Below are 27,290 nucleotides of genomic sequence, written 5' to 3'. Positions count from 1 at the left end.
TTTTATTTTAAACATTTTTGTTTTCTTTACAGGAGCAAGACCGCCAGGCTGTACTCTCCAGAACCCGGGAAATTCTTCATCAGGGCTACAAATTCGGTTTTGAATACCACAAGGATGTGATAAGACTCTTTGAGCATCGCATAATGTCGACGAAAAACGAAGGCTTCGAGGAGGAATTGTCACTGGGCATTGTGACCTTTGCCAAAATGTGGATGCAATTTGTGACCGAACGCTGTGAACGAGGCCGAGGCATGCGTCCACGTTGGGCCTCTCAGGGTCTAGAGTTCCTAATATTGGCTTGTGATCCACAAATTACCCGGCACTTAGATGAGACACAATTCGAGGACCTGAAAAAGAAAATGGATCGTTGCATCTCGCATGTAATTGGCATAACATCAGAGCCTGAGAAGACACGGAAGAAGGCATCGCCAAGGACGCGAAAAACTTCCTCACCTGCCACCAGCCGCTCACGGACACCCACAAGATCGCCACTATCAGCTGGTATTGTGGTGAATAATACAACGCCACAACAATCACCACAATACAATAAATTCCTACATCCGCAATTTAGTCATCGGGAGGAAATATTCAGTCGCACCGAATCGCTGGACTCCACCGATTCCACATCCACATTGGATGTCACCAGTAAAATGGGTGATCTTCGTTTAATAGTGCCCTCAGCGATAAACGAAAAGTCCTCGGCACCGCCGACACCACCCACTAACCCCAATCAAGTTGGAGCCGATGCCTCGCTTGCCTTGAGACAAATACGCATACGCGATGCCATAAATCGCCTTGATTTGGACCTTGACGAACGCTTGCGTGAACGTAATCTGATCGGTCAGATTAAGGCCTTGAATTCCTGCGACAAAGTACAAATTCGGGCCCGCAGTGTCCACTTCCGTTGGCATCGTGGCATTAAAATTGGTCAGGGTCGTTTTGGCAAAGTCTATACAGCGGTCAACAACAATACGGGCGAACTGATGGCCATGAAAGAAATTGCCATACATCCCGGCGAGACGAGGGTATTGAAAAATGTTGCCGAAGAATTGAAAATTCTTGAGGGTATTAAACATGAAAATCTTGTCCGTTACTATGGCATTGAGGTGCATCGTGAGGAGTTGTTAATATTTATGGAGTTGTGTTCGGAGGGCACGCTTGAGTCGCTGGTCGAATTAACCGGTGGCTTGCCGGAGGGCTTGACGCGTCGTTTCACCTCCCAATTGTTGTCGGGTGTTGCTGAACTCCACAAGCACGGTATTGTGCATAGGGACATAAAGACTGCAAATATATTTTTAGTTGCCGGCGGTAATAGCCTTAAATTGGGTGATTTTGGTTCGGCTGTAAAGATTCAGGCACACACAACGGTTCCGGGCGAACTGCAGGGCTATGTTGGAACACAGGGTGAGTATTCAAAGAGTGTTTTTTTAAGGACACATTGAATGCGTATTGTTGTTGTATTTTGATACTGTCGTACACTTTGGATAAGAATCTACTCTACCTCAAGAAATCAAACAGTGGCCGTCAGATGGCATTGGGTCTTGAATGTCTGGCCTGTATCACTGGCTGTGACAAGAGGATCCTTTAAAACTATGGGGGGCTTATGAATAACACCTAAAATGGGACTAACATCATCATTTGTCGACAGAACCAGATCTCCGAAAAACTCGCTCGAATTTGAACAAAGAGTAAAATTCACTCGAATGGAACCGGGAGCACTATTGGAAGCAGAAAAATGGAAATAAAAAGGAATTTTTATTTACAGAATTTGGGTCTATGAGCTTAAAAAAAAGGAGCAAACTCAATTTTTCGATGTCACTCAAATTCTCGTTTTTGAGTGGGAGTAAAATTTGTTCGAAATGGAGCAGATTCTACTCGAGCTCTCTTTTAAATGAAAATCGAGAGAGAGAGAGAGAGTGTACATGTGCTTTGTTGATGCTTTTTCGTTTGGGGCTGCTCATAGCTGCTGTATACGATCACACCTATACTCTTCCCCCGTCTTCCACCCTCTCCTCCCTCTTCTACAGTACACAATAAGATTGAAAGGGATTTGCTGTTACACACAAGCACTCGCTCAGCAAACAAAATAATATTCTCCTTTCATTAACACCCTTAGAGCAGACTCTTTCATCGATTCTGCTCCCACTATAATTTTTTAAACAGAAGAGTAATTTACGCTCCGTAAAAACACCCACTCTTAGAGCAAGTTTTGCTCGCAAGTGAAAGCGGGAAAATCTGTGCATATTCTTACTTTTCTTAGTACATTCTTCTTGATTGATGACAGAAGAGGGTATATATCATTTTATACGGCCAAAACGTGGCTCATAAAAATAACATTTTCAGACCGATCTTGGTTTGTCCGTCCGTCTTTCTAGCTGGCTGACTGGGAAATGCGAAATAAACAACCGATTCCCTTCAATTTTTACATATCCCAATATTTTAACTAAGAAAAAATCTGGTGTGAAGATGGGATATATCAGCCCACTCTTTCTGGTACCTCCCAGGGTGAGATAAAAAACAACTGCAACAAAGTCCAACGCCATCATTTTTACATTTTTGTTTTAAATTTAATTGAATGAAACCAAAAAATTTCGGAAATAGCATCATATTTTAGACCAAGTTTAGATTTGTTCGAATTGGTCACCTTTGGCACAAATCATGGCCTTCAAACGGCCAATGAAACCGTTACACCCTGCCCGAATGTTGCTCTGCGGTATTTTGGCCCATTCCCGGCGAAGCGCTTGCTTGAGGTGATCGACACTTTGTTTCCAAAATACTTGGGACGCAATAGTCTAACGGATTCGTATCCGGAGATTTTGATGGCCATTGTGCGTTGGAAATGAAGCGAGGAACCTTGTTTTGTAACCATTCTTGGGTGGCGCGTGGTGAGTACGATGGTGGCATGACCAAGGTCTGCGACCAAAATGTTTGCGTGTCCAAGGCTTTAATACACCCTCCAGAATATTTTCGCGATAATATTCGGCATTTATTCTGATGCCTCGGTCGATTAATACGAGCGGATAGCGACCATCGGCTGTTATGGCGGCCCACACCATCACCATGGCCGTCGCTTGAGTTCTGGTGGCCAACCGAAGGTGTTCATCTTCAGTTGACCTCTTTGTCAAGTAAACACGATCATTTTGTTTGTTTAAAAACTGCTGGACAACGAATGTTTTCTTGTCGGAGAAAACCAAATTCGGCAGTTCACCACTTTTGGCCAAGTGAAGCAACTCTTTAGCTGTTTTGAGTATATTTTCTTGTTGTAGCGGTGTAAGTTCTTGCACTTCTTGAAATATAAATGGCTTTACCGTTTTTCAATATTTGCCGAATGGAATATTGTGATATGTTTAGCTCACGAGCCATTATTCGGCCACTGCGACGCGGGTTTCGATCAAGTCGCTTCTTTACTTTTCTAACATTTTGTGCTGATGTTGCTGTTTTCTTCGTCCACTTCACTGACATCGGACTAAGCTACCAGTCTCACGGTAACGAGCGATGGTACGATGGACACAAAAGATTTATTCACTTTTAAATGCTGGAGTGCTCTAACGATAGCCACTTGAGGTTTTCCAGCTAAATATAAAGAAATCACACTATCACTGGAATAATTTTAATGGAATAATTTTAACAGCTGTCGGACGAGTATTTCTAAGCCAATCGTTCGACAGCTGTTCAAATTTTCCCAGTGACAGCTCATTATATTGTCATATTGTTTTATTAATTTTCCAGAAAAAATTGTTCGTGATGGAATTCAAACCTGTCAAGCGGTTTGTCCATCTCACCCTGTACATATTCTCCATCAGTCATCCGTCCGTTTGTCCTTCTGTGAAAATCACTCTAGCTTCCGAACGAAATGAAGTAGATTAATAAAATTTTACTCAAATATATATTATGTCTGTAGGAGTTTTGGTATTAAAAATGGGACATGTAGGTCCACGTTTTGGAATAGCCTCCATATGATGGTACCTACCTATTTTCAGTATTTTGGCGATTTTAGCAACGTTACAGAATTGTTTGAAATTTGGTATTTGAAATTCGTAATGGCTGCTTCAGCCTGAGACAGAAAATTGTCTGTGTAGATCGACGTCTTCGTATAGCCTCCATATAACGGTACCTCCTAATTTGGTATTTCGTAATAGATACTGCAGCCTACGACAGAAAATTGTCTGTGCAGGTCCACGTTTGGTATGGTATCTCCCTTTAATCGGTATTATGATGATTTAAGCGACATTATTCACCCATTTTTTTTCAAGTTTCGCATTTGAATATTGTAATGGCTCGTTATAAAAGTTTCCTATGGGTGACAAAAGTTGCCCATGTCCCAGTCGTCATATATACCCTAATATAATGGCTACATTCGGTATTTTTAAGATTTTAACAGAATTTTTAAGGGATAAAATTTAATATAATTTTAACAGATTTTTTAAGGGATTATTTTTTTTTTTAAATTGCCAATTCCAAATGATGGAGGGTATTTAAAGTTCGCCCCGGCCGGACTTACAGCTTTTTTACTTTTTATTAGCAAAAGATCTGGCGTGAAGATAGGATATATCGGTCCACTGCTTCTGGTAACTCCCCAAAATATGGGGTCAACATTTTGAGGAAAGTTCTGCTCGCCTCTTCTGGTACCTCCTCCACAAACGGGGTCAACATGAAAGGCGAAAAAAGCATCTGATTCGCTTCAAATTTTTCGCATCCCAATATTTTTTTTTTTAAAGAAAAGGTCTGGTGTGAAGATGAGATATATCGGTCCATTCCTTCTGGTACCTCCACCACAAAGGTGTCAAAATTTTGATAAATACATCTCTCATGAAATGCGAAATAAGCATCTGATTCGCTTCAAATTTCACACATCCCAATATTTTTTTATTAACAAAAGATCAGATGTGACGATGATAGATATCGTCTGACCCCTTCTGGTACCACCTTCACAAAGGGGTCAAAATTTTGAATAATTATATCTCCCATGAAATACGAAATATGCACGCGATTCCCTTCAAATTTCACACATTCCAATATTTTTTTATTAACAAAATATCACATAACCCCCACGTAGGGGTCAACATTTTGAATGATTATAACTCTTATAAAATGCGAAATAAGCATATTCCAATATTTATACCAACACAAGAACAGGTGTGAAGATGATAGATTTCGGCCCACCCCTTCTGCTACCATCCCCATAAAAGGTCATAATTTTCAATACTTATGTCTCTCATAATTTGCGTAACAAGTCAGTGATTCCTTTCATACTTTTTATACCTTCATATATCTCTCAACCAGAGATGTGAATATGGAATTTATCGGCTTAGTCAAAAACAATTTTTTTTTCAATTTTTTTGAAATTTTGAAATGTTTATCAGTTTAAGATGAAGTGGAATACTTCGTTCCTTTATATAATTTAAATGTCCATTGTCCTCAAATATTGCTCTTCGTCTTCTTTTAGCTTACATGGCTCCTGAAGTTTTTACCAAAACCAATAGTGATGGTCATGGCAGAGCTGCTGATATTTGGTCTGTTGGCTGTGTGGTGGTGGAGATGGCCTCCGGCAAGGTAAGTTCAACAATGTGATTTGAGGGTTACATCAAATGCTAACAGAATTTTTTTATTTTATTTTAATAGCGTCCTTGGGCCCAATTCGATTCGAATTTCCAAATTATGTTCAAAGTTGGTATGGGTGAGAAACCGGAGGCACCCGAAACCTTGTCACAAGAAGGTCATGATTTCATTGATCATTGTCTGCAACATGATCCCAAGGATCGTTTGACTGCCGTTGAATTATTGGAACTTAATTTTTGTAAAGTAAGTAAATAATGGTGATTTTTTTTTTAACTTTTAAATATTATTATATGTTTGTTTTTATTTTCAGTATGGCCGTGATGAAGACTTCAATGCCGAACAATTGGCTGAACAGGGTCGACGTTCATTCAGACGCAATATTCGAATGAAATGAAGAAACATTCAGCGTTTCCTTTTTTTTTGGACCAGATGAAGGCATTTTGTTTGTGTTTCACTGTTTGTAGCTTTACCTCATTTAAATGTTTTTATTTAAAAAAAAAATACAAATATTAATTATTTTTCCTATATTTTAGGAAAATTAAAAAAATATATGTGCATATTAGTCGCAAAACAAAACATATTTTAGTAGCTATTTTCTGTGTTCTGTGTATACATGAACTTTATTTTAATTATGTTTTTCTTTATTAAAAATTTTGTTGTATTTTAATAAATAATTAGTATTTAAGCTGTGTTAGTATCTATTTCCAAAGTTTTGATCGTTTGTTTGCATTTTTTGTTTTATCAAAAAAATGTGTAATTTTTTAATTGGATTATTAAAAAAAAGGATGTGTTTTTTTTTTAAATATACTATAATTATAAATGTAGTAAAACACACACACAATTAATTTAAAGTAAAAGACAATAAAATATAAATTAAGTGGTGAAAAATAAAAATTAAAAAACAATATTCATAAAAAATAAAAAATTATTGTATATTTTAATTGTTTGGTCCACATAATATTGGGAGAACCCAATCATAAGAGTTGTGTTTTCCCAAACCTGCAATATAGTAGTATATTATACAGAATTGATAATTTTTATACCCTCAACCGTATGGCTAGAGAGAATATAGAGGGTGAGATGAAAAAACTGCAACCAAATTCAGACTGCTGTCATTTCTAAGCCACTCGTCCGACAGCTTTTAAAATTATTCCAGTGACAGCTCATTATATTGTTTACAAGCGTACAAAAGCATTTTGTTGAGAATTTTCCTGGAAAAAAGTTATTCGTTATGGAATTCAAGGGTGATAGTGTGATTTCTTTATATTTGGCTGGAAAACCACAAGTGGCTATCGCTAGAGCACTCCAGCATTTAAATGTGAATAAATCTTTTGTGTCTCGTAACATCGCTCGTTACCGTGAAACTGGTAGCATAGCTAGACGTCAAGGAAGTGGACGGAAGAAAACAGCAACATCAGCAGAAATGGTTCAAAAAGCAAAGAAGCGGCAGTGGCCGAAAAATGGCTCGTGATCTGAATAACACATCGCAATATTACATTCGGCAAATATTGAAAAAAGGGCTCGGGTAAAGCCATTAGCCATTGAAATTCCAGAAAGAGCAAGAACTTACACCGCAACAGAAAAAAGACTCAAACGGGCTAAGAAGTTGTTTCGCTTGGCCGAAAGTGGTAAACTGCCGAATTTGGTTTTCTTCGATGAGAAAACATTCGTTGTCCAGCAGCAGTTTGTAAACAAACAAACATGATAGTGTTTACTTGCCAAATAAGTTAGCTGAAAATGTGCACCTTCGGTAGTTGTGCACCAGAACTCAAGCGCCGGTCATGGTGATGGTGTGGTCGCTCTCCGCTCGTATTAATCGACTGTGGAATCAGAATAAATGTCGAATTTTATCGCGAAAGTATTCTGAAGGGTGTATTAAAGCCTGGGCACGCAAACATTTTGACCGCAGACCTTGAATATTTCAATAGAACTCAGCACCATCGCACTCAGCACGTGCTACCCAAGAATGGGTCCAGCGCACAATGGGCACCAAAATCTGCGGATACCAATCCGTTGGGCTATTGTGTCTGGAGTATTTTGGAAAGCAAGGTTGGCACTAAAAAATACCAAAGTGTCGATCACCTCAAGCAAGTGCTTCGCGGGGAATGGGTTTCATTGGCTGTTTGAAGGCCATAATTCGGCCAAAGGGACCAATTCGGACACATCCAAACTTATTCTAACATTTTTTGCTTTTATTCAATTAAAATTTAAAAAAAAAATCTAAAAATTATGGCGTTTGATTTTGTTGCAGTTTTCTTATCACATCTTTTATTAGCTTAAGGTGTGGTGTTAAAATGGAATATATCGGTCCACTCCTTCTGGTACCTCCCCCACAAAAGGTCGTAAGTTTCAAAAAATATATTTTCTGCACAGAAAGAGAAACGATAATCCCATTTTGCTCCAACTTTGCAAATCCTAATATTTGCGTCAGTGCTAAGTCAGCTGCGAAAATGGTATATAATATTGGTATACTTTATTAAGTACTTCCCCCACAATGGGTCAAAATTTTGAATAATTACAACTCTTATAAATGTCCGACTGTCTTCAAATTTCACACATCCCAATAATTTTATTAACTCAAGGTCTGGTATTAAGGTGGAATACATCAGTCCACTCCTTCTGGTACCTCCCCCACAAATTGACGTAATGTTCAAAAAAATATAATTTTTATTCTGCACAGAAAGAGAAGCAATAATTCGATTTTGCTCCATCTTTGCGATTCCTAATATTTGCCTCAGTTCTCAGTCAGGTGAAAAAATGGATAATATCGGTCCACTCCATCAAGTGCTTCCCCCACAAAGGGTCAAAATTTTGAATATCCATTAAACTTATAAAACGCGAAATTAACATTAAATATCATTCAGGCTTGGTACATCTAAATATTGTTATCAACACAATATCTGTTGTAAATATGGTAGAGATCGGACCACTTTCTTCTGGTACATCCCCCACAAATTGTCAAAGTTTTGAATTTTCAAAACGATTATAAAATCCAAAATATGTATCCGGTTCTCCTCATATTTTACACATCCCATTATTTTTACTAATACAAGATCTGCTGTGAAGTGGGAATGTGTCGGTCCACTCCTTCTGGTACCACCCCAACGATGAGCCAAAATTTTGAATATCCACGAAGCTCATAAAACGCGAAATTAACATTGGATTTCATTGACACTTGGCACATCTTAATATTTCCATCTACACAATATCTGTTGTAAATATGGTAGAGGTCGATACGCCCCCCATATAGGGTTCAAGATTTTGAAAAAAAAACGCTCAAAGAAAGCGAAATAAACATCCCACTCTCTTCAAATTTCACACATTCAAACATTTTTTGGTAACACAAGATCTGTTGTGAAGATGATATATATGTGCGAACCCCTTCTGGTACCTCACCCACAAAGAGTCACAATTTTCAATACTTTTATCTACTATAACTTGCGAAACAACTCAGCGATATTAAAATTGATGATAATCGAATCAGATTTGAATATAGCTCCCATATATATCTTCAACCGATTTCGGCTTAATTGTGCACCAAATGGACAATATAAGTCCAAATGACCTGAATTTTAGCACACCCAATCGAAATCAGTCTAGAGCAAGTACATCAAATTTAGTGAAAATCGATGCACATATGGCTCCCATACATATGTGTCATCCGATTTGGTGTTTAAGTTCCTCACATTAACAGACTCGGGTTAATTGTGCACCAAATGGCGAATATCTGCCCAAAAGTCCTGAATTTTGGTACATCCGACCGAATCGAATGTCTAGAATCAGGTACATCAAATTTAGATAGCTATAGCTCTCATATAAATGTTTCATCCGATTTGGTGTTTAAGTCCCTCAAATTCGTAATATCCATTCGACAACAATGATATTTGGTTGGTATCTTATGGAGCTCGGAAATACATTCGAAATTAGCTAAATATCCTTACTCCGATTTCAATATTCGGTATTTTCATGATTTTAGCGACATTATTCACCGGAATTGTTTCAAAATTGGTATTTGAAATTCGTAATGGATACTACAGCCTAAGACAGAAAATTGTCTGTGCAAATCCACGTCTTCGTATAGCCCACATATAACGGTACCTCCCTATATTCGGTATTTTGATGATTTTGGCGACATTATTCATCGGAATTGTTTCAAAATTGGTATTTGAAGTTCGTTATGGGAACTACAGTCTGTGACCGAAAATTGTCTGTGCGGGTCCAGGTCTTCGTATAGGCCCCATATATCAATACCTCCCTATATTCGGTATTTTGACGATTTTAGGTACAATACTCACCGAAATTGTTTAAGATGTCGTATTTGAAGATCGTAATGGATGCTACAGCCTGTGACAGAAAATTGTCTATGCTGGTCCAGGTCTTCGCACAGCTCCGGTATAATGGTACCTCCCGATAATCGGTATTTTGATGATTTTAGCTACATTATTCACCGTTTATTTTAAGTTTCGAATTTGAATATGGTAATGGCTTATGACAAACAATGCCTATGTATGTCCACGTCGTATAGACCCCAATATAACGGCTATATTCGGTATTTTTAAAATTTTAAAAAATTTTTTTAAGGATTCTATTTTTTGAAAATTTCCAAATTCGTTGCAAATGGTGGAGGGTATTAAAAGTTCGGCCCGGCCGAACTTACTGCTTTTTAACTTGTTCGCTCTAGTTTCATAATCTCCTGGATTTCCGCGTAATAATTTTTTGTGTTGAACAGTGTAATCGAGAGTGAACTAAAACAAACTCGCATAAATAATACTCTGTACGTTCTACCTGTTATCGAATAATTAGTGAAATATTACAATTTTTATGATAATCCGTAGGTTATTTGCTTTTATTTAAGACCACAAAAATCCAAATCACATAACATTTTAGTATTTAGGGATAAATTGGAACAACTGTTGCGACTGGTGGTGGCCTTGGGGTTGGAGGTTCAGTTGGTGGTCCCACGTAACCGCCATTGCTCGGAGGTGGTGCGGTAGCGTTTTCAACCGGTGGAGTTGGTGGGGCAGTTGGCAAGTATGGAACAGCATTTACGGCAACTCCGAGCAAGAAGATGCTCAAAATGAAGTGTAGAACTGTGAAAGGAAAGAAGAAAAAAATATTTATTTATTTTGTTTAAATAAATAAATGATATATACATTAATAAAAGTGAATAAAAAACCTAAGTTAGTATTTAAAAATTAAAAAAAAATGTTAATAAAAAATAAATGATTATTTAAATATAAATTAATTAGTTGCTTAATTAAACATAAATTAATAATTTAATTAATAAATAAATTAAAAATTAATTAATTTGCTGAATTTTTGGTATTGAAAGTGATCCCCGTTTTCATATAGCCTTCATATAACTGTACCAGCAGCTGTTCGGTAGTATAGCCTCTATATAATGGTACCTCCAACAATTTAAGCATTTAAAGATTGTGAAATAAGAATAAGAAAGATTGTCTTCAGATTTCGCACATCGCAAAATTTTATTCTAGGTGAAGCTGGGAAATGTCGGTCCACTCTTTTGGTACCTACCCCACAAAGGGTCAAAATTTTGAAAAACCACGAAGATCATAAAACGCAAACCTAACATACGATTCCCTTCAAAGTTGGCACATCTCAATATTTCTATCAGCACAAAATCTGGTGAACAGGGTGAACAATTTTGAATAACTATAACTCTTATTAAATATGATGTAAGAGTCCGATTGTCTTCAAATGTCGCAAATCACAATATTTTTAATGACCCAAGGTGTGAAGCTGGGGTATATCGGTCCACTCCTTGGGGTACCTCGCCCACAAAGGGTCAAAATTTTGAATAAACATGATGCTTTTAAAACACGAAATTAACATCCGATTCCATTCAGACTTGGTACATCTCAATATTTCCATCAATACAAGATCTGTTATAAAGATGGTAGAGGTCGTACAATTTCTTCTGGTACCCCTCCCACAAACCTTTTCAAGTTTCACACATCCAAACATTTTTGCTAATGCAAGATATGTTGTGAAGATGATATATATTTGCGGACCCCTTCCGCTACCTCACCCACAAAGGGTCACAATACTTTCCAATACTTTTATCTGTCATAACTTGTGAAACAAATCGGCGATTCTTTACAACTTGCTATATCTAAATATTTCTTTCAACCGGAAATCCAATATGAATGTGGAATCTAACGGAATTTATGATTTCGCATGAAATGGAATATAAATGTTTGATGTTCTTGTAATTTTGGTCATACCAATATTTCGGGTCACGATTCACAAGGAAGGATATCCGGTACCTCACGCACATTTCAATATTTTTTGTCACCTATCTCATATTAAGTGAAGGAGGTAGTCGGCATAGTTCATACCTGGCACATTACAATATTTTTATGATTTTATTATTTTTATAATTTTTTTTCAGGTTCAATACGAAATGGACAATATTGGCCCATTTCTTCGAAACCTGCTCCATAGGGGCTGAACTGTTTGAATAACCATTACAGAAGTCAAAATATATTTAAATAATCGAACATTAGCTGAGGGTATACATCTGACTTATACTTTTTATACCCTCCACCATACTATGGTGGGTATATTAACTTTGTCATTCCGTTTGTAACTCCTATAAATGCTCATGTCAGACCCAACAAAGTATATATTCTTGATCAGCGTAAAATTCTAAGTCGATTTAGCGATGTCCGTCTGTCTGTCTGTTGTAATCTTTCGAACGAATTGAGATAAAATTTTGCACACATGTTTATTTTTCCAGTAGGCAGGTTAAGTTCGTAAATGGGCCATGTAGGTCCACGTTTTCATGTAGCCCCTATATAACGGTACCTGCCGATATTCGGCATTTTGACGATTTTAGCGTAATTATTCACCGGAATTGTCTCAAAATTGGTATTTGAAGTTCGTAATGGATACTACTGCCTAAGATAGAAAATTGTCTGTGCAAGTAGATGTCTTCTTATAGCCCTCATAACGCGGTACCTCCCAGCATTCGGTATGTTTATGATTTTAGCGTCATTATTAACTGGAATTGTTTCAAATTACGTATTTGAAGTTCGAAATGGATACTACAGCCTATGACAGAAAATTGTCTGTGCAGGTCCACGTTTTCATATAGCCCCCATATAACGGTACCTCCTGAAATTCAGTATTTTGATGATTTTAGCGTCATTATTCACCGGAATTGTTTTAAATTTGGTATTTGAAGTTCGTAACGGATACTACAGTCTATGACAGGAGATTGTCTGTGCAGGTCCACATCTTCGTAAAGCCCCCAAATAACGGTCGCTTCCGATATTCGGTATTTTGATGATTTTAGCTACACTATTTACCGATTTTTTTAAGTTTCGAATTTTAATATGGTAATGACTTATGACAAACAATGTCTATGCAGGTCCATGTCGTGTATAGATCCCAACATAACGGCTGTATCCTGTATTTTTAAAATTTTAACAGAATTTTTTAGGGATTTATTTTTTGAAATTTTTCAAATTCGTTCCAAATGGTGGAGGGTATTCATAGATAGGCCCGGCCGAAGTTACAGTTCTTTTTATTTGTTTTTTTTTTTAGTTTTTCTTATGTCCTTTATACGTTTATACACTTCTACTTACATTTCATTATTGTTGTTGTTTCTCTTTGTCGTTTGACTGACACCTCAAAGAAGACGTTTGTAAAGAAACTGATGCTGTTTCTCCATTATTTCGAAGCTTTTATAGTTCTTCTCAATTACTACTCTTGAGGCTAGATAACCATGTAGATTCTAAGTGAATTTACTTGTCGAAAAACAAAATATTATTTTGATAAGATAGTTATTATTATTGGGAAATTTGATCAGTATCGGAGGAATAGACTTTTGGAATTTTGGCAGATTTTTTTTTTCAAAAAACACAAAAAAGATATTTGATTTGTTGAATTTTATCAATTCATTTGTTCCATAATGAATGACAAGTGTACCTGATATGATCTAATATATCAGAATGATGTTGCAATTCGAACATTTATGTTATTAATTTAATTGTTGAAGACGAACTTGCCATATTCTTTTCACGCTGATTGTGACTCAGCACGGTCATTAACATTTTCCAAGGTTTTTCAAATTGGCGGAAAAAGAACATTCACATGTGTATGAACAATTTTTCGCCTCTAGATATTCGTAACCCGATTCCAAGAAAGTATTTCCTGGCGGACTTTTGAATCTTAAGTCAAGGAAATAAAAAAAAAAAAAATAAGAAGAAGAAGAGTTGGCCGGGCCGAACTTTGAATACCCCTCCACCATTTGGAATGAATTTGGAAATTTTCAAAAAATAAAATCCGTTCAAAATTCTGTTAAAATCTTAAAAATACCGAACATAGCCGTTATATTGGGGTCTATACGACCTGGACCTACATAGGCATTGTTTCTTATAAGCCATTACTATATTATAAACTGGTATAATGTAGCATTTTTAAAATACCGTATATAGGGAGGTACCGTTATATCGGAGCTATACGAAGACCTGGACCTGCATAGAATATTTTCTGTCACAGGCTGTAGCATCCATTTCGAACTTCAAATACGACATCTCAAACAATTTCGGTGAGTATTGTACTTAAAATCTAAATATGGGGCCTACACGAAGTCCTTAACCTACATAAAAATTTTGTGTCACAGACTGTAGTTTCCATTACGAACTCTAAATCTTGAAATTTTAAACTACAATTCCGGTGAATAATGTCGCTAAAATCATCAAAATACCGAATATCGGGAGGTACTTCTATATGGGGGTTATATGAAAACGTGGACCTACATGACCCATTTACGAACTTAATCTGCCTACTGGCAAAATAAACATGTGTGTAAGATTTTAGCCTTCTATCTCAATTCTTTCGAAAGACAGCGTGATTACAGACAGACGGACATCGCTAAATCGACTTAGAATTATACGCTGATCAAAAGTTAATATACTTTGTTGGGTCTGACATGGAGGAGTTACAAACGGAATGACAAAGTTAATATACCCTTCATAGAATGGTGGAGGATATAAAACAATTTAAAAGCATCAGCCGTTTTAGCCGACAGATGTATACTCTCGATTATTTAAATATATTTTGATTTCCGCTATGTTTATTCAAATTTTTGACCCTCTATGGAATAGGTTCCGAAGGAATAGGCCAATATTATCCATTTCGTATCAGACTTAAATAAATATGATATAAATATAGCGACGTGCCAGGTTTGGTATATATTGACTACTTCCTTCACTTTATATAGATAAAGTTAATTGAAAAGAATCGCTGACGGATAAAAGTATTGAAAAATGCAACCCTTTGTGGGTGAGGACCAGGATGAGATAAAAAAAGCGGCAACAAAGTCAAACGCCATAATTTTTACATTTTTTTTTCAAATTTTATTAAATGAAAGCAAAAAATGCCGGAAATAGCATCAAATTTTAGAATAAGTTTAGATTTGTTCGAATTGGTCACCTTTGGCACGAATTCTGGTCTTCGAACGGCCAATGAAACCGCCACATGCTGCCCGAATGTTGCTCTGTGGTATTTTGGCCCATTCCCGGCGAAGCGCTTGCTTGCGATGATCGATACTTTGATATTTTTAGTGCCAACCTTGTTTTCCAAAATACTCCAGACACAATAGTACAACGGATTGGTATCCGGAGATTTTGGTGGCCATTGTGCGCTGAAAATGAAGCGAGAAAGCTCATTTTGTAACCATTCTTTGGTGGCGCGTGCTGAGTCCTGCTGGAATATCCAAGGTCTGCGGCCAAAATGTTTGCGTAGCCAAGACTTTAATACACCCCTGCAGAATATTTAAGCTATAATATTCGGCATTTATTCTGATGCCACGGTCGATTATTAAGAGCGGAGAGCGACCGCACCATTACCATGGCCGCCGCTTGAGTTCTGGTGGCCAACCGAAGGTGCACATTTTCAGCTGACCTCTTCGGCAAGTAAACACGATCATTTTGCTTGTTTACAAACTGCTGGACAACGAATGTTTTCTCATCGGAGAAAACCAAATTCGGCAGTTCACCACATTCGGCCAAGCGAAGCAATTCTTTAGCTCTTTTGAGTCTATTTTCTTTCTGTTGCGCTGTAAGTTCTTTCTCTTTTTGGAATTTCAATGGTTTTACCCCGACCTCATTTCTCAATATTTCCCGAATGGAATATTGCGATATGTTCAGCCCACGAGCCATTTTTCGGCCACTGCGATGTGGGTTTCGATCAAGACGCATCCTTATTTTTCGAAACATTTCTGCTGATGTTCTGTTTTCTTCCATTTCCACTTCCTTGACGTCGGGCTACGCTACCAGTATCACGGTAACGAGCGATGGTACGGAACACAAAAGACTTATTCATATTTAAATGCTGGAGTGGTGCTCTAACGATAGCCACTTGTGGTTTTCCAGCCAAATATAAAGAAATCATACTATCACGTTTGAATACCATCACGAATAAATCTTTTTCCGGAAAATTCTCACCAAAATGCCTTCGTACTATTGTAAACAATATAATGAGCTGTCACTGGAATAATTTTAACAACTATCGGACGAGTGGCTTAGAAATGACAGCAGTCTGAAGTTAGGTGCAGTTTTTTTACCTCACGCTGTATTAATATATCAGCATAATATTCTACGTCGATTTAACGATGTCCGTCTGTCTGTTGAACTCACGATACAGAACACATTATTTGACGAAGAGCTTAAAAATTTGTATTGTGTCTAGGATGGGTTTGGTATAGCCCCCATATACCCATATAATGGTACCTCCCAATATTCGGTATTTTGATGATTTTCGCCACCTTTTTATTATCGAATTTGTCTAAAATTGGTATTTGTATGTCATAATAGGATCTAGCACCGGTGGGGAAACATTGTGTGTAGAGGTCTACGTTTTTATATAGCCCCCATATACGGTACCTCCCGATATTCTGTATTTTGCAGATTTTTGTCACCTTTTTCCACGGATTTGTCTAAAAATTGGTATTTGTAGTTCATAATGGGTTCTAGCTCCTGTGGCGGAAGATGGTATATATAGGTCTACGTTTTGGTAGGGCCCCCTTTATAACGTTACCTCCCGATAATCGGTGTTTTGATGATTTTTACCACATTTTTCCACGGATTTGTCTGAAAATTGGTATTTGCAGTTCGTAATGGGTTCTAGCTCCGGTGGTGGAACATGATATATATAGGTCAACGTTTTGGTATAATGGTACCACCGGATATGCAGTATTTTTTTTATTTGTTTAAAAATTAATATTTGTAGTTCATAATGGGTTCTAGCTTCGGCGGCAGAACATTGAAAATATAGGTTCACGTTTTCCTATAGCGCACACGATACCCTCCGATACGTGGTATTTGGATAATCCTAGTCACATTTAGTCAAGTAATTGTTTCAAATTTGCTATTTAAGAAGATTTGATAGATGACAACCCTTGAAGCATAAAATTGTCTGGGGAGGTTCCCGTTTTGGTATGGCCTCCATGCGACGACTTAACCCACTTTATGGTTTTTTAAAAAGTTTAACAGCTGTATCTAATCGGCCTTCCTGCATTTGAAGTTTAAATTTTGAATTCATATACTTGAATATAAAAACGTTTTATTTACCAAATGGCGGAGGTTTTTAAAAGTTCGGCCAGGCCGAAATTTTTTTTTACTTTTTTTTTAATACCATATATTCACATGTATTTCAAAAAACTTGTTCCTCATAATAATCGCGTGGTACAAAGGTATTTTTTGATTTTAGGTTATAAGTCAGGACGCCCTTGGCTGTGGGAGGTACAGGTCTTAAATCACTTGGAGCTTCGGTTGGTGGTCCATTATAGCCCATATCGGATTCAATTGGTGGAATATTATTGTCGGTAATCGAAGAATCTAGTGGTGTTTCGTCAGCTATTGGAGGAGGTGGGAACGCCCCGACCGTCAAGCAGACCAAAAATAGGCTTAGAATAAAATAGAGAACTAAAAAAAATAGAAAAGAGGAAAAATATTTAATATTAAAATATTTTGCTATAAAAATATGAAATGAATTTTTTTGTAGGAAAAATATCAAAAAAAAATAAATAAATAAAAAAATAAGGAAACTATTTTTCATTTTCAATTTTTATAGTACCAGCATTGAGTACCAGGGTGTGAATTCTTGTTTTTCTTCTTGTTCTTGAGATAAAAAAAAACTGCAACAAAGTCCAAAGCCATAATTTTTATTTTTTTTTATTTTATTGAGAGAAAGTAAAAAATGTCGGAAATAGCATCAAATTTTAGAATAAATTTAGATTTGTTCGAATTGGACACCTTTGGCACGAATTATGGCCTTCAAACGGCCAATGAAACCGTCACACGCTGTTGCTCTGCGGTATTTTGCCCAATTCTCGGCAAAGGATATCAATATATCCTTTTTTTTGTGATAAACAATTTTTGTTTGATCAATTTACTTACATTTCATAGTGCTCCCAATAAATGTAACGTCCACGACACTTCTGATTGCCGGCAGTTCTGCTCCATGCATTTTATATGAACTTTCCATTTCATATTTGGTTAGAAATTTCGGTTTCTGATAAAAAAAAAATATTAATTAAAGTAAAAGTGCAATGGGTTCTAATTACAATGGCGTAATCGAGTATTTAGAGATTAGATTACATGTTTTAATTAACGATTTATGAACTGCAGTACTTATCGTGGACAATAATAATACGTCTTTTTCGGAGAGGGGCAAAGAGGGGAAGAGATTTTCGACTAGACAATGAGTGCAATGCCTTTGTTTAAATTAGGTAAACAATGATATACTGCAATCCCAATATTTTGACTATCACTTACCTTGACTTCGTTTTATAGGAAACTTGTGGAAGTTGCCAGTTATCGCCCACTACTCTCAGTCCAATTCCTAATAAGAAGTTTGTTTTCATTGTCATGGAAGACAATCCAGGTTACATTCTTTCCTGAGGAGCAGCTTTTGGAATTATTTTTTTGTAATATTACAACACAGTGCAGCTAAAAAAACAAGTAAAAAAGAGGGTAAATTCGGCCAGGCCGATCTTTTAATACCCTCCACCATATCAAAAGAAATTAAAAATTTCAAATTAATAAAAAAAACCGAAAACTACCACTTAAATAAAAGCCGTTTTATGGGGACTATATGAAGACGTGGACATGTATACTAAATTTTTTGTCATAGGCTGTAGTGTCCATCACGAACTTCAAATACGAAATTTGTTACAATTACGGTGAATAATGTCGCAAAAATCATGAAAATACGGAGTATCGGGAGGTACCGAAGACGTGGACCTGCACAGACAATTTTCTGTCTTAGGTCGTAGTACCCATTAGGATCTTCCAGTAGGAAATTTGAAACGATTCCGGTGAATGATGTTGCTGAAATCATCAAAATACCGAATATCAGGAGGTATCTTTACATGGGGGCTATACGAAGACTTGGACCTGCATACAAAAATCCGTGGAAAGAGGGTGGCAAAAATCATGAAAATACCGAATATCGGAAGGTACCATTATTTGGAGACGTGGACCAATACATACTATTTTCCGCCACAGGAACTTGAACCCATTACGAACTACAAATACCAATTGTTGGACAAATCCGTGGAAAAATATGGCGAAAATCATCAAAACACTGACTGTCGGGACATACCATTACAGGGAGGCTATACCCAAACGTGGACCTATATGTACCATGTTCCGCCACCGGAGCTAGAACCCATTACGAAATACAAATACCCACCTTTGGAAAAAATGTGGCAACAATCATCAAAAGACAGAATATCCGGAGGTACCGTTATGTTGGGACTATACGAAAACGTAGACTTATACATACAATGTTCCGCCACATGGGCTAGAATCCATTACGAACTACAAATACCAATTTTTAGACAAATTCTTTAAAAAAAGGTGGCGAAAATCGTTAAAGTCCCGAATATCGAGAGGTACTGTGATATGACGGGCTAATATGGGTTCTATCGGACGGACATCGTTAAATCGATTTAGAATTTTTGCTGATTATGAATGTATATACTTTATGGGGTCTATAACGAATACTTAGGCATGTTACAAACGGAATGACAAAGTTAATATACCCTCTTTTTAAAGGTAGAGGGTATAAAAATAATATTTGACGTACCCTTTACTGGGAGAAATGGACCGGTATTACCCATATGAGAATTCCATCAACATTTTGATAGTGCTTTGTCTAGATCAAATATTAGTGTCGACAGTTATCATGCTCACCAAACAGCCAGACAGACATACGAAGGCACATCAGTGGAGTCGAAATATTTTGAGACGGTTTCGACGAGGCTCGTTGTTTCCTTTGCCATAAGGCTTAGGTCATGAAATCTCTAAAAATTATAAATGTTTGGAATACACGCCAATTGAAACCCAATCATTTGACACATGGAACTGAAGTTTAGAATTTCTTTTATTTTTTTTTTATACCCTACACCACATTGTGCTAAGGGTCTTTGTTTGCATTTGTTTGTAACATGGAGAAGGAAATAAAAAAGACCCATAGTTTCTTTTGAGGATCTTCATAGAATCACTTACTGAGTAGATTTATGCAAGTCAGTCCATCTGTCCATGCATTTTTGTGAACAAAATCCAGGTCGCATTAATTATCCAATTGAGATGAAATTTTGCAAACAATATTTGATTGGGCCAAGAGTTCGTCCCTATTGAAAGTGGTGAGAATCGGTTCAAATTTCGATATAACTCCCATATATATCTTCTACCGATTTCGCGTTAATTGTGCACTAAATGGACAACATAAGTCAAAATTACCTGAAATTTGGCACTTCCGATGGAGTTCAGCATAGAAGCAAGCACAATAAATTTGATGAAAATCGGTTCAGATATATCTGTTGCTCCCATATTTATGTTTCATCCGAGTTGGTGTTTAAGTCTCTCACATTCGTAATACGCACACCACAAGGTTGATATTTGGTACCAGGTATCAGATTCAGCCAAGAAATACCTCTGCCAAATTGTATCAGGATTGGTTCAGATTTGGATATAGCTCCCGCACACAGGGTGAGATAAAAAAAAAAACTGCAACAAAGTCAAACGCCATCATTTTTATATTTTATTTTAAATTTTATTAAATGGAAGCAAAAAATGTCAGAAATAGTATCAAATTTTAGAATAAGTTTACATTTGTTCGAATTGGTCACTATTGGCACCAATTATGGCCTTCAAATGGCCAATGAGACCCGTCACATACTGCCCGAATGTTGCTCTGTGGTATTTTGGCCCATTCCCGCGAAGCGCATAAGTAATATGCACTCCACAAGAAAGATATTTGGTACCAAATATCTTATAGAGCTCGGAAATACCTTTGGCAAATTTTTATCGAGATAGGCTAAGATTTGTATATAGCTCCCTTATATATCCTCAATCCGATTTCAGGTTTATTGTGCAAATAATGGTTGATATCATCCCAAATGGAGTGAATTTCGGGACGTAGGTTTTTATTTGGCGGGACTCGGCTCCCCACAATGTAATATTCTTGATCAGCATACAATTCTATGTCGATTAAGCGATGTCCGTCCGTCTATCCGTCTCTAGCATCCGAACGAAATGAGGTAGGCTGATAAAATTTGACTCAAATGTATATTATGTCCGTAGGACTTTTGGTATTGGAAACCGGCCCTGTAGGTCCACGTTTTGGTATAGCCCCAAATAACGGCACCTCCCGATATTCGGTATTTTGATCATCTTAGTGTCGCTAATTATTCACCGGAATTGTTTCAAAATTGGTATTTGAAGTTCGTAATGAATGCTATATCATATGACAGAAAATTGTTTGTGCAGGTCCACGTCTTCGTATAGCCCCATTTAACGGCAACTCCCTATATTCGGTATTTTCATGATTTTAGCTACATTATTCACCGGAATTGATTCAAAGTTGGTATTTAATGTTCGCAATGGATGCTACAGCCTATGACAGCAAATTGTCTGTGCAGGTCCACGTCTTCGTATAGCCCCATTTAACGGTATCTTTTGGTGATTTTAGCGACATTATTCTCCGGAATATGGTATTTGAATATCGAATAGATTCTACAGCCTAAGACAGAAAATTGTCTGTGTAGGTCCATGTTTTGGTATAGCCTCCATAAAATGGAATTTTGATGATTTTAGCTACATTATTCACCGACTTTTTTCAAGTTTCGCATTTGAATATTGTAATGGCTTATGTCAAAAGTTGCGTATGCCGGTCCACGTCGTAATATAGTCCCTAATATAACGACTACATTCGCTATTTTTACGATTTTAATAGAATTTTTTAAGTGATTTAATATTTCTTTAAAAATTGCCAAATTTGTTCCAAATGGTGGAAGGTATTCAAAGTCCCGACCGACCGAACTTACAGCTTTTTTACTTGTGTTAATATAATCCTTCTCGAAGCAATGCACTCTATAGCAATGTTATTTGGTACAAACGATAAAAATATCTTTGGCAAATTTAGTGAAAATCGATTCAGAAGTGGTTATGCCTTCCATATATTAGTTCTCTCTGAAACCATATTATAACTGCTCTAAAGCCAAATGTTGATAGGTGGTATGATCTACTTCTCTGTTTTTACGGGAAATCTAAAATACTAATCTATATGCATAGTGGTGTAGGGTATCATATAGTCGGCCCCGCCCGACTTTTGACATTTCCTTTCTGGTTTTAATTGTAGATAGGTATTTTCAATGTCTTAGATTTAGATTAACAATTTTTAAGAAATATAATTTTATGGAAGCATCCTGTGAATATAACAAAAGTCGTATTGTAATGGTTGTTGTCTCCAATAAACAGGTTTTTATAAAAATAGATGTGGCAACACCATGTATTTTAAGAACTGTTATATTAACGAGATGTTCCTTGACTTTAAATACAATATGTGGCAACAGTTGCAATATGACCGTGTGGCCTAATGGATAAGGCGTCGGACTTCGGATCCGAAGATTGCAGGTTCGAGTCCTGTCACGGTCGAAGAATTGTAGGTGAACTATTTCTTTTGTGTATTTTTTATTAATATTTTGAAATTTAAAAAAAAATAATAATAATACACTTAAATCAATAACTCATGATGACCCTAGATAAACCAAACTAATTTATGGACAATTTACAAGTCTGGACTAATATTTTCAATTTTATGAATTTTTAATTGCGACCCATTAAAGACCCACTTTTATGCCCGTAAAAAACCTTTATGATGAAATATATACATATATTTATGGATATTTAATAAATTGTTATTGAAACGGGGACATTTTTCTTGTTTTTGATTTTACGTTTCGTAACGAAGTTAACTGTTCTTTTTATCTTCGTTCTCTTTTAAACAATTCACGTATTGCCCATGGAATTTGCCCCGACCGATTACAAACAAATTATATAAACATCATATGTTACAAATAAATTAGAACCATTCCTAACCCCTCGTCATATATGTCACATGATTAATGTATGTGGTTGCTTTATGTGTGTCATTAACAACATGTTTCCACCTAATTTTTAGCTGGGTTTTTGAAATAATTAGTCATGGAGAATTTTGTGATGTAATTTTGTTCTATTATTAACTAATTGCTATTTACGTGTGTGCCTGAAGAAAACTTCTAAGCCGGACGGAATTAACCTGACCGTGTGGCCTAATGGATAAGGCGTCGGACTTCGGATCCGAAGATTGCAGGTTCGAGTCCTGTCACGGTCGCAATTTGGAGATACTTCTAGCGCGTCATGTGCAACAGAAGTCTGTCCTGCATTTTTTGCAAAATAAATGTTCAAAGCTGGTGAGCCAAAATTTTCAATGACCGCTTGATGTGACAAATTTAGAATTTTTTATACATTTTACTGTTAAATGGTGATTATCGAAATAATCACAGTAGGCCATGCACAGGACTGAATGGCGTACTGTAGCGCTTGATATGCGGCATTCTATGGTAAACCACAATGTACAGGGTCTGCCATATAACATTTATTTTTTGGAAATGCTACAAAAAACAAGTAAGTATAGGCTATAGCCGTGCGGGGACGACCATGAAATACCCTACAACACTACAATAAGTGGGAAGCCCCCTTATGTCCAAATCCATTTTAGAAGATTTCGTTTTTGAAATAATGTCATAGATCCCGTTGCCGTTAATGGTCTAGATTTTTTTCCTTGCTTAATTGACTTTTTATGCAAAATTAACCTGTAGGGCAACTGCAAAGTCTGGGAAATTTTATTAATTCATTCATTTTTTTTTTCCTTTTGAACCCCTAAATGTACATCTACAAAAACAATAGGCTTGAATTCTGACCTTAACCCTAACCATTGTAAAATTTCGTGTGGATGGGTCAAAGATTGCGACCTGTATATAATACCCTCATATTTCATACCCCTCATATTTTTCGCGATTTTCTTAGATTCTATCTCTTTCTTGCAAGAGACTATTCCGATTTGCTGAACATTGTGAAAATCAGTCCAGCGGTTCTTGATTTATAAGCAGAACCAAATTCGTTTCAGGACATTTATCGTCGATCCAGCGATGTCCGTCCGTTCGTCCGTCTATCTAGCTGGTGCGCACGATAACTCTCGAAGGGAGTATCGGATTTAGTACAATTAGTACGTCGTAATATTATTAGTACATCGTAATATTATTATCAAACTTAGATCGAGTTCGGAGGTGGGCAATATTGGTCCACTCCTTTTGGTACCCCCCCCCAAAATTTTCGAAATTTTGAAAGAAAATAATTTATTGCACAGTGCTGCACCACTGTAAGAATATGTACTTTTGTATACACCCTTTAAAAAGATTTTCTGACAGCTATATTCGGGCAGTGAAGACTTTAAATGTCTTCGTAACTTTTCAATTGTGTTAGTGTGGTACCCTGTCTGAGCGTCCACAAAATTTAGGGAATGGTTCACCTTATGCGTCATAGGCCTATAATATATATACACATGCCCTTTCTTCCACCGGTACAATAAATCATTTATTGGAGCCTCCACTCCTCCAAAACCTCTACCCAATTTCCTCTGTTGAATTGTCTCCTTCCGATTTTACTTTAGTATATTTCAACGATTATCCCTGGGCCACCAAGCCTCACCCTGTCCTGCAACGAACTAAAAACAACCACTTCCCTGCAGAAGTTATTCCAATCCGTTCCAGATTGCACACCTATATCATTGGCGGTTTTCATAATAAATCTTATGCGTAAATTACCGCACCATAAAAATGTAAATGCCAAAATTATGCCGACAAGTGGGACCGGTCCAGGAAGGTGCCTTTTATTATAGACTGGCTGAAGGTACACCTTCCTCTTTTATTAATTAATTCATTCATTTAAAAATAAATTTATGTACCCCTACCGCCAAAGCTAGCCGTCCGCTGTAGTTGAACTTTTAACTAATATTAGTGAGTGCCCATTATCGCACTTTAATTTTCCCTCTGGCGGTATAATATCCCAGGAGAGAATTTCAGAGAATTTTCGGGGATTTAACCCCCAAATCTCATGTTTAAATAAATCATAAAAAAACAAGTTAAAAAGTATCGGTCGATTTTGCCGACAGATGTATACCCTCAGCCAATGTTCTATTATTTTAAAATATTTTGACTGGTCGGTTATTTAAAACTTTGACCCTTTGTGGGGGAGGTAGCAGGAGGAATGATCCGATCTCTACTGCTTTTTTTGTAACATATCCTGTGTTGATAAATGGAATCCGATGTTAATTTCGGATTTTACGAGCTTAATGGATATTCAAAATTTCGACCTTTTGTGGGGGAGGTAGCAGAAGCAGTGGACCGATATATTCCATCTTAACACCAGATCCGGGGTTTATGAAAATAATGGGATGTGTGAAATTTTAAGAAATCGGATTTTTGCATCACATTTTACAAGATTTATAATTATTCAAACTTTTGACCATTCGTGGGGGAAGTACTTGATATTGTCCATTTTCACACTTGACCTAGCACTGACGCAAATATTAGGATTTGCAAAGTTGGAGCAAAATCGGATTATTCTTTCTCCTTGTTCAAAAAAATATGTTTTTTTGAAAATTTCGAACTTTTGTGGGGGAGGTACCAGAAGGAGTGGACCGATATATTCTATCTTAACACCAGGCCTTGGTTTAATATAAATATTGGGATGTGTAAAATTTGAAGCCAATCGAACTCTTACATCACATTTTATGAGCGTTGCAATTATTCAAAATTTTGACCCTTTGTGTGGGAGGTACCAGAAGGAGTGGACCGATATTGTCCATTTCACTGACGCAAATATTAGGAATTGCAAAGTTGAAGCAAAATCGGATTATCGTTTCTCTTTCTGTGCAAAAATATATATAATTTTCGTGCGCTCCAGCCAGAGAGACAGACGTACGGACATACATCGCTAAATCGACTCCAAATGTCCTCAAACAGAATTACTCCAGCAAGAACAGTCTCCAGTTTCTCTGTTATCTGTCTTTTAATATTCATCTGGAAAGATCGTCATAGTCATAGTTCATTGCCTTTAGATTTTACTTACTATCCTCTCATAATTGATTAAAACAAATCGTCCTTCTATCATGGTGAGTATAACGCATTTATTTATTGTTTTTTTTTTGTTGTTTTTAAATGAATTAACATACAATATATTTGTTTCTATATAGTTTATAACATAAATGTAACAAGTTTTTTTTTGTTTGGAAATTAACATAAATATATAGTCCAAGAGTTGGTGTAACTAACATTAACAGATAACATTCAATACTTTTTTTTCGTTCGATAATAATTATAAAGGAATACAGCTTTTCGTTTTTGGATTTCAAAATATATATTCGTTATTGATCGGGTGTGACCTTATGAATTAAAACTCTACTAACAACAATGAACACAGTTTAAATGTTTAAACAATTAAAGCAATAGATATATGTATGTAGTTTTGTTTGAAACACAGCAACATTTTTAATGTTTTTTTTAATACAACTTCTCTGTATGTCAAGATATGTGTAATGATTTTTTTTTTGGTTTGGTTACATAGTTATGGTGTTTTGTAACTTATTTAGGTTCATGTTATTCTGGAAGGGTCCAAAGCCAATGAAAAGTTGAAAATGAATAAAAACTTATAGTGTGTCTAAAAATTCGAATTTCTGGTGAATATAATGAAAGAATACCAATTTAAAATTTATGTAGTTGCAATTCTAAATTAATATTTCGAAATGAAATTAATCGAAATGCAAGAATTTTTATTTTGCATTTTTTCGATATCCTGAAGGAGATATCGGTTTTGGTGGTGAAAACTTTTACATTCTTGTATTTCTGGAAAAGAGCACTAATGAAATTCTAAAATGTCAAATAGAATGTTTCGAGTATTAAATGAAATATTCAAAATTTATATAAGGGGGATGACAGATTTAGAAGAACTGGATTCTAAGAAAAGTTGCAGTTTAGGTAAGGGTAACACAAGTATGTTGTTGTTGGAAAATTTTGTTAAAGATTTTCAACAACATGATATAATGTGAAAATGATCCCGATATTCTCAAAACGTCTAAGATAGTTCCAGTTCCCAAAAAAAAAATCAATTTCAAATAGCATCAACAATTCGAAAAGTTATCTGGTACATAATATCATTCTCATGGAGTGCAAACTCAAACCCCAAATCGTATTAAACATAGATATGAGAGCTAAAGTCATGGTAAAGTAAAGAAGGTAAAGTTATTACAAATATGAACAACCATCTGCAATTTCTGTACTTTACCTTGTCAAATTTTACTGCATAGAAAACAGG

General features: G+C 36.4%; 2 protein-coding genes and 3 non-coding genes across 6 annotated transcripts in view; 3 read left to right on the top strand and 2 right to left on the bottom strand.

The window, feature by feature from the left end:
* The window catches only part of LOC101888375 (mitogen-activated protein kinase kinase kinase 4), a 48,622-nt gene extending 42,446 nt beyond the window's left edge, over window positions 1-6,176 (top strand). For both annotated transcript variants that reach the window (XM_005187223.4, XM_020038105.2), the window contains 4 exons: window positions 33-1,404; window positions 5,447-5,553; window positions 5,623-5,802; window positions 5,870-6,176. In XM_005187223.4, the coding sequence (XP_005187280.2) occupies window positions 33-1,404; window positions 5,447-5,553; window positions 5,623-5,802; window positions 5,870-5,953 (1,743 nt within the window). In that variant the 3' untranslated portion in view covers window positions 5,954-6,176. The remainder of the gene's footprint in view (window positions 1-32; window positions 1,405-5,446; window positions 5,554-5,622; window positions 5,803-5,869) is intronic.
* Window positions 6,177-10,369: 4,193 nt separating this feature from the next.
* LOC101888024 (uncharacterized) lies at window positions 10,370-13,415 on the bottom strand. Its single transcript, XR_009342609.1, has 2 exons — window positions 13,170-13,415; window positions 10,370-10,649 (listed from the first exon to the last, which is right to left on the bottom strand). It is a non-coding gene; the product is annotated as an uncharacterized LOC101888024 (transcript).
* Window positions 13,416-17,129: 3,714 nt separating this feature from the next.
* The window catches only part of LOC101889931 (choline O-acetyltransferase), a 180,568-nt gene continuing 170,407 nt past the window's right edge, over window positions 17,130-27,290 (bottom strand). Inside the window, exons 8-9 of the mRNA XM_020037437.2 lie at window positions 17,988-18,102; window positions 17,130-17,513 (exon numbers count right to left, since the gene is read on the bottom strand). Coding sequence (XP_019892996.2) covers window positions 17,242-17,513; window positions 17,988-18,102 — 387 coding nt within the window. The 3' untranslated portion in view covers window positions 17,130-17,241. The remainder of the gene's footprint in view (window positions 17,514-17,987; window positions 18,103-27,290) is intronic.
* Window positions 22,460-22,532, top strand: TRNAR-UCG (transfer RNA arginine (anticodon UCG)). Its single transcript has one exon. It is a non-coding gene; the product is annotated as a tRNA-Arg (tRNA).
* Window positions 23,178-23,250, top strand: TRNAR-UCG (transfer RNA arginine (anticodon UCG)). Its single transcript has one exon. It is a non-coding gene; the product is annotated as a tRNA-Arg (tRNA).

The sequence above is a fragment of the Musca domestica genome, unplaced genomic scaffold (genome assembly GCF_030504385.1).
Source record: "Musca domestica strain aabys unplaced genomic scaffold, Musca_domestica.polishedcontigs.V.1.1 1, whole genome shotgun sequence".
Classification (NCBI taxonomy): domain Eukaryota; kingdom Metazoa; phylum Arthropoda; class Insecta; order Diptera; family Muscidae; genus Musca; species Musca domestica.
The sequence above is the reverse complement of the archived record's forward strand: the minus strand, read 5'-3'. Positions and strand labels throughout refer to the sequence as shown.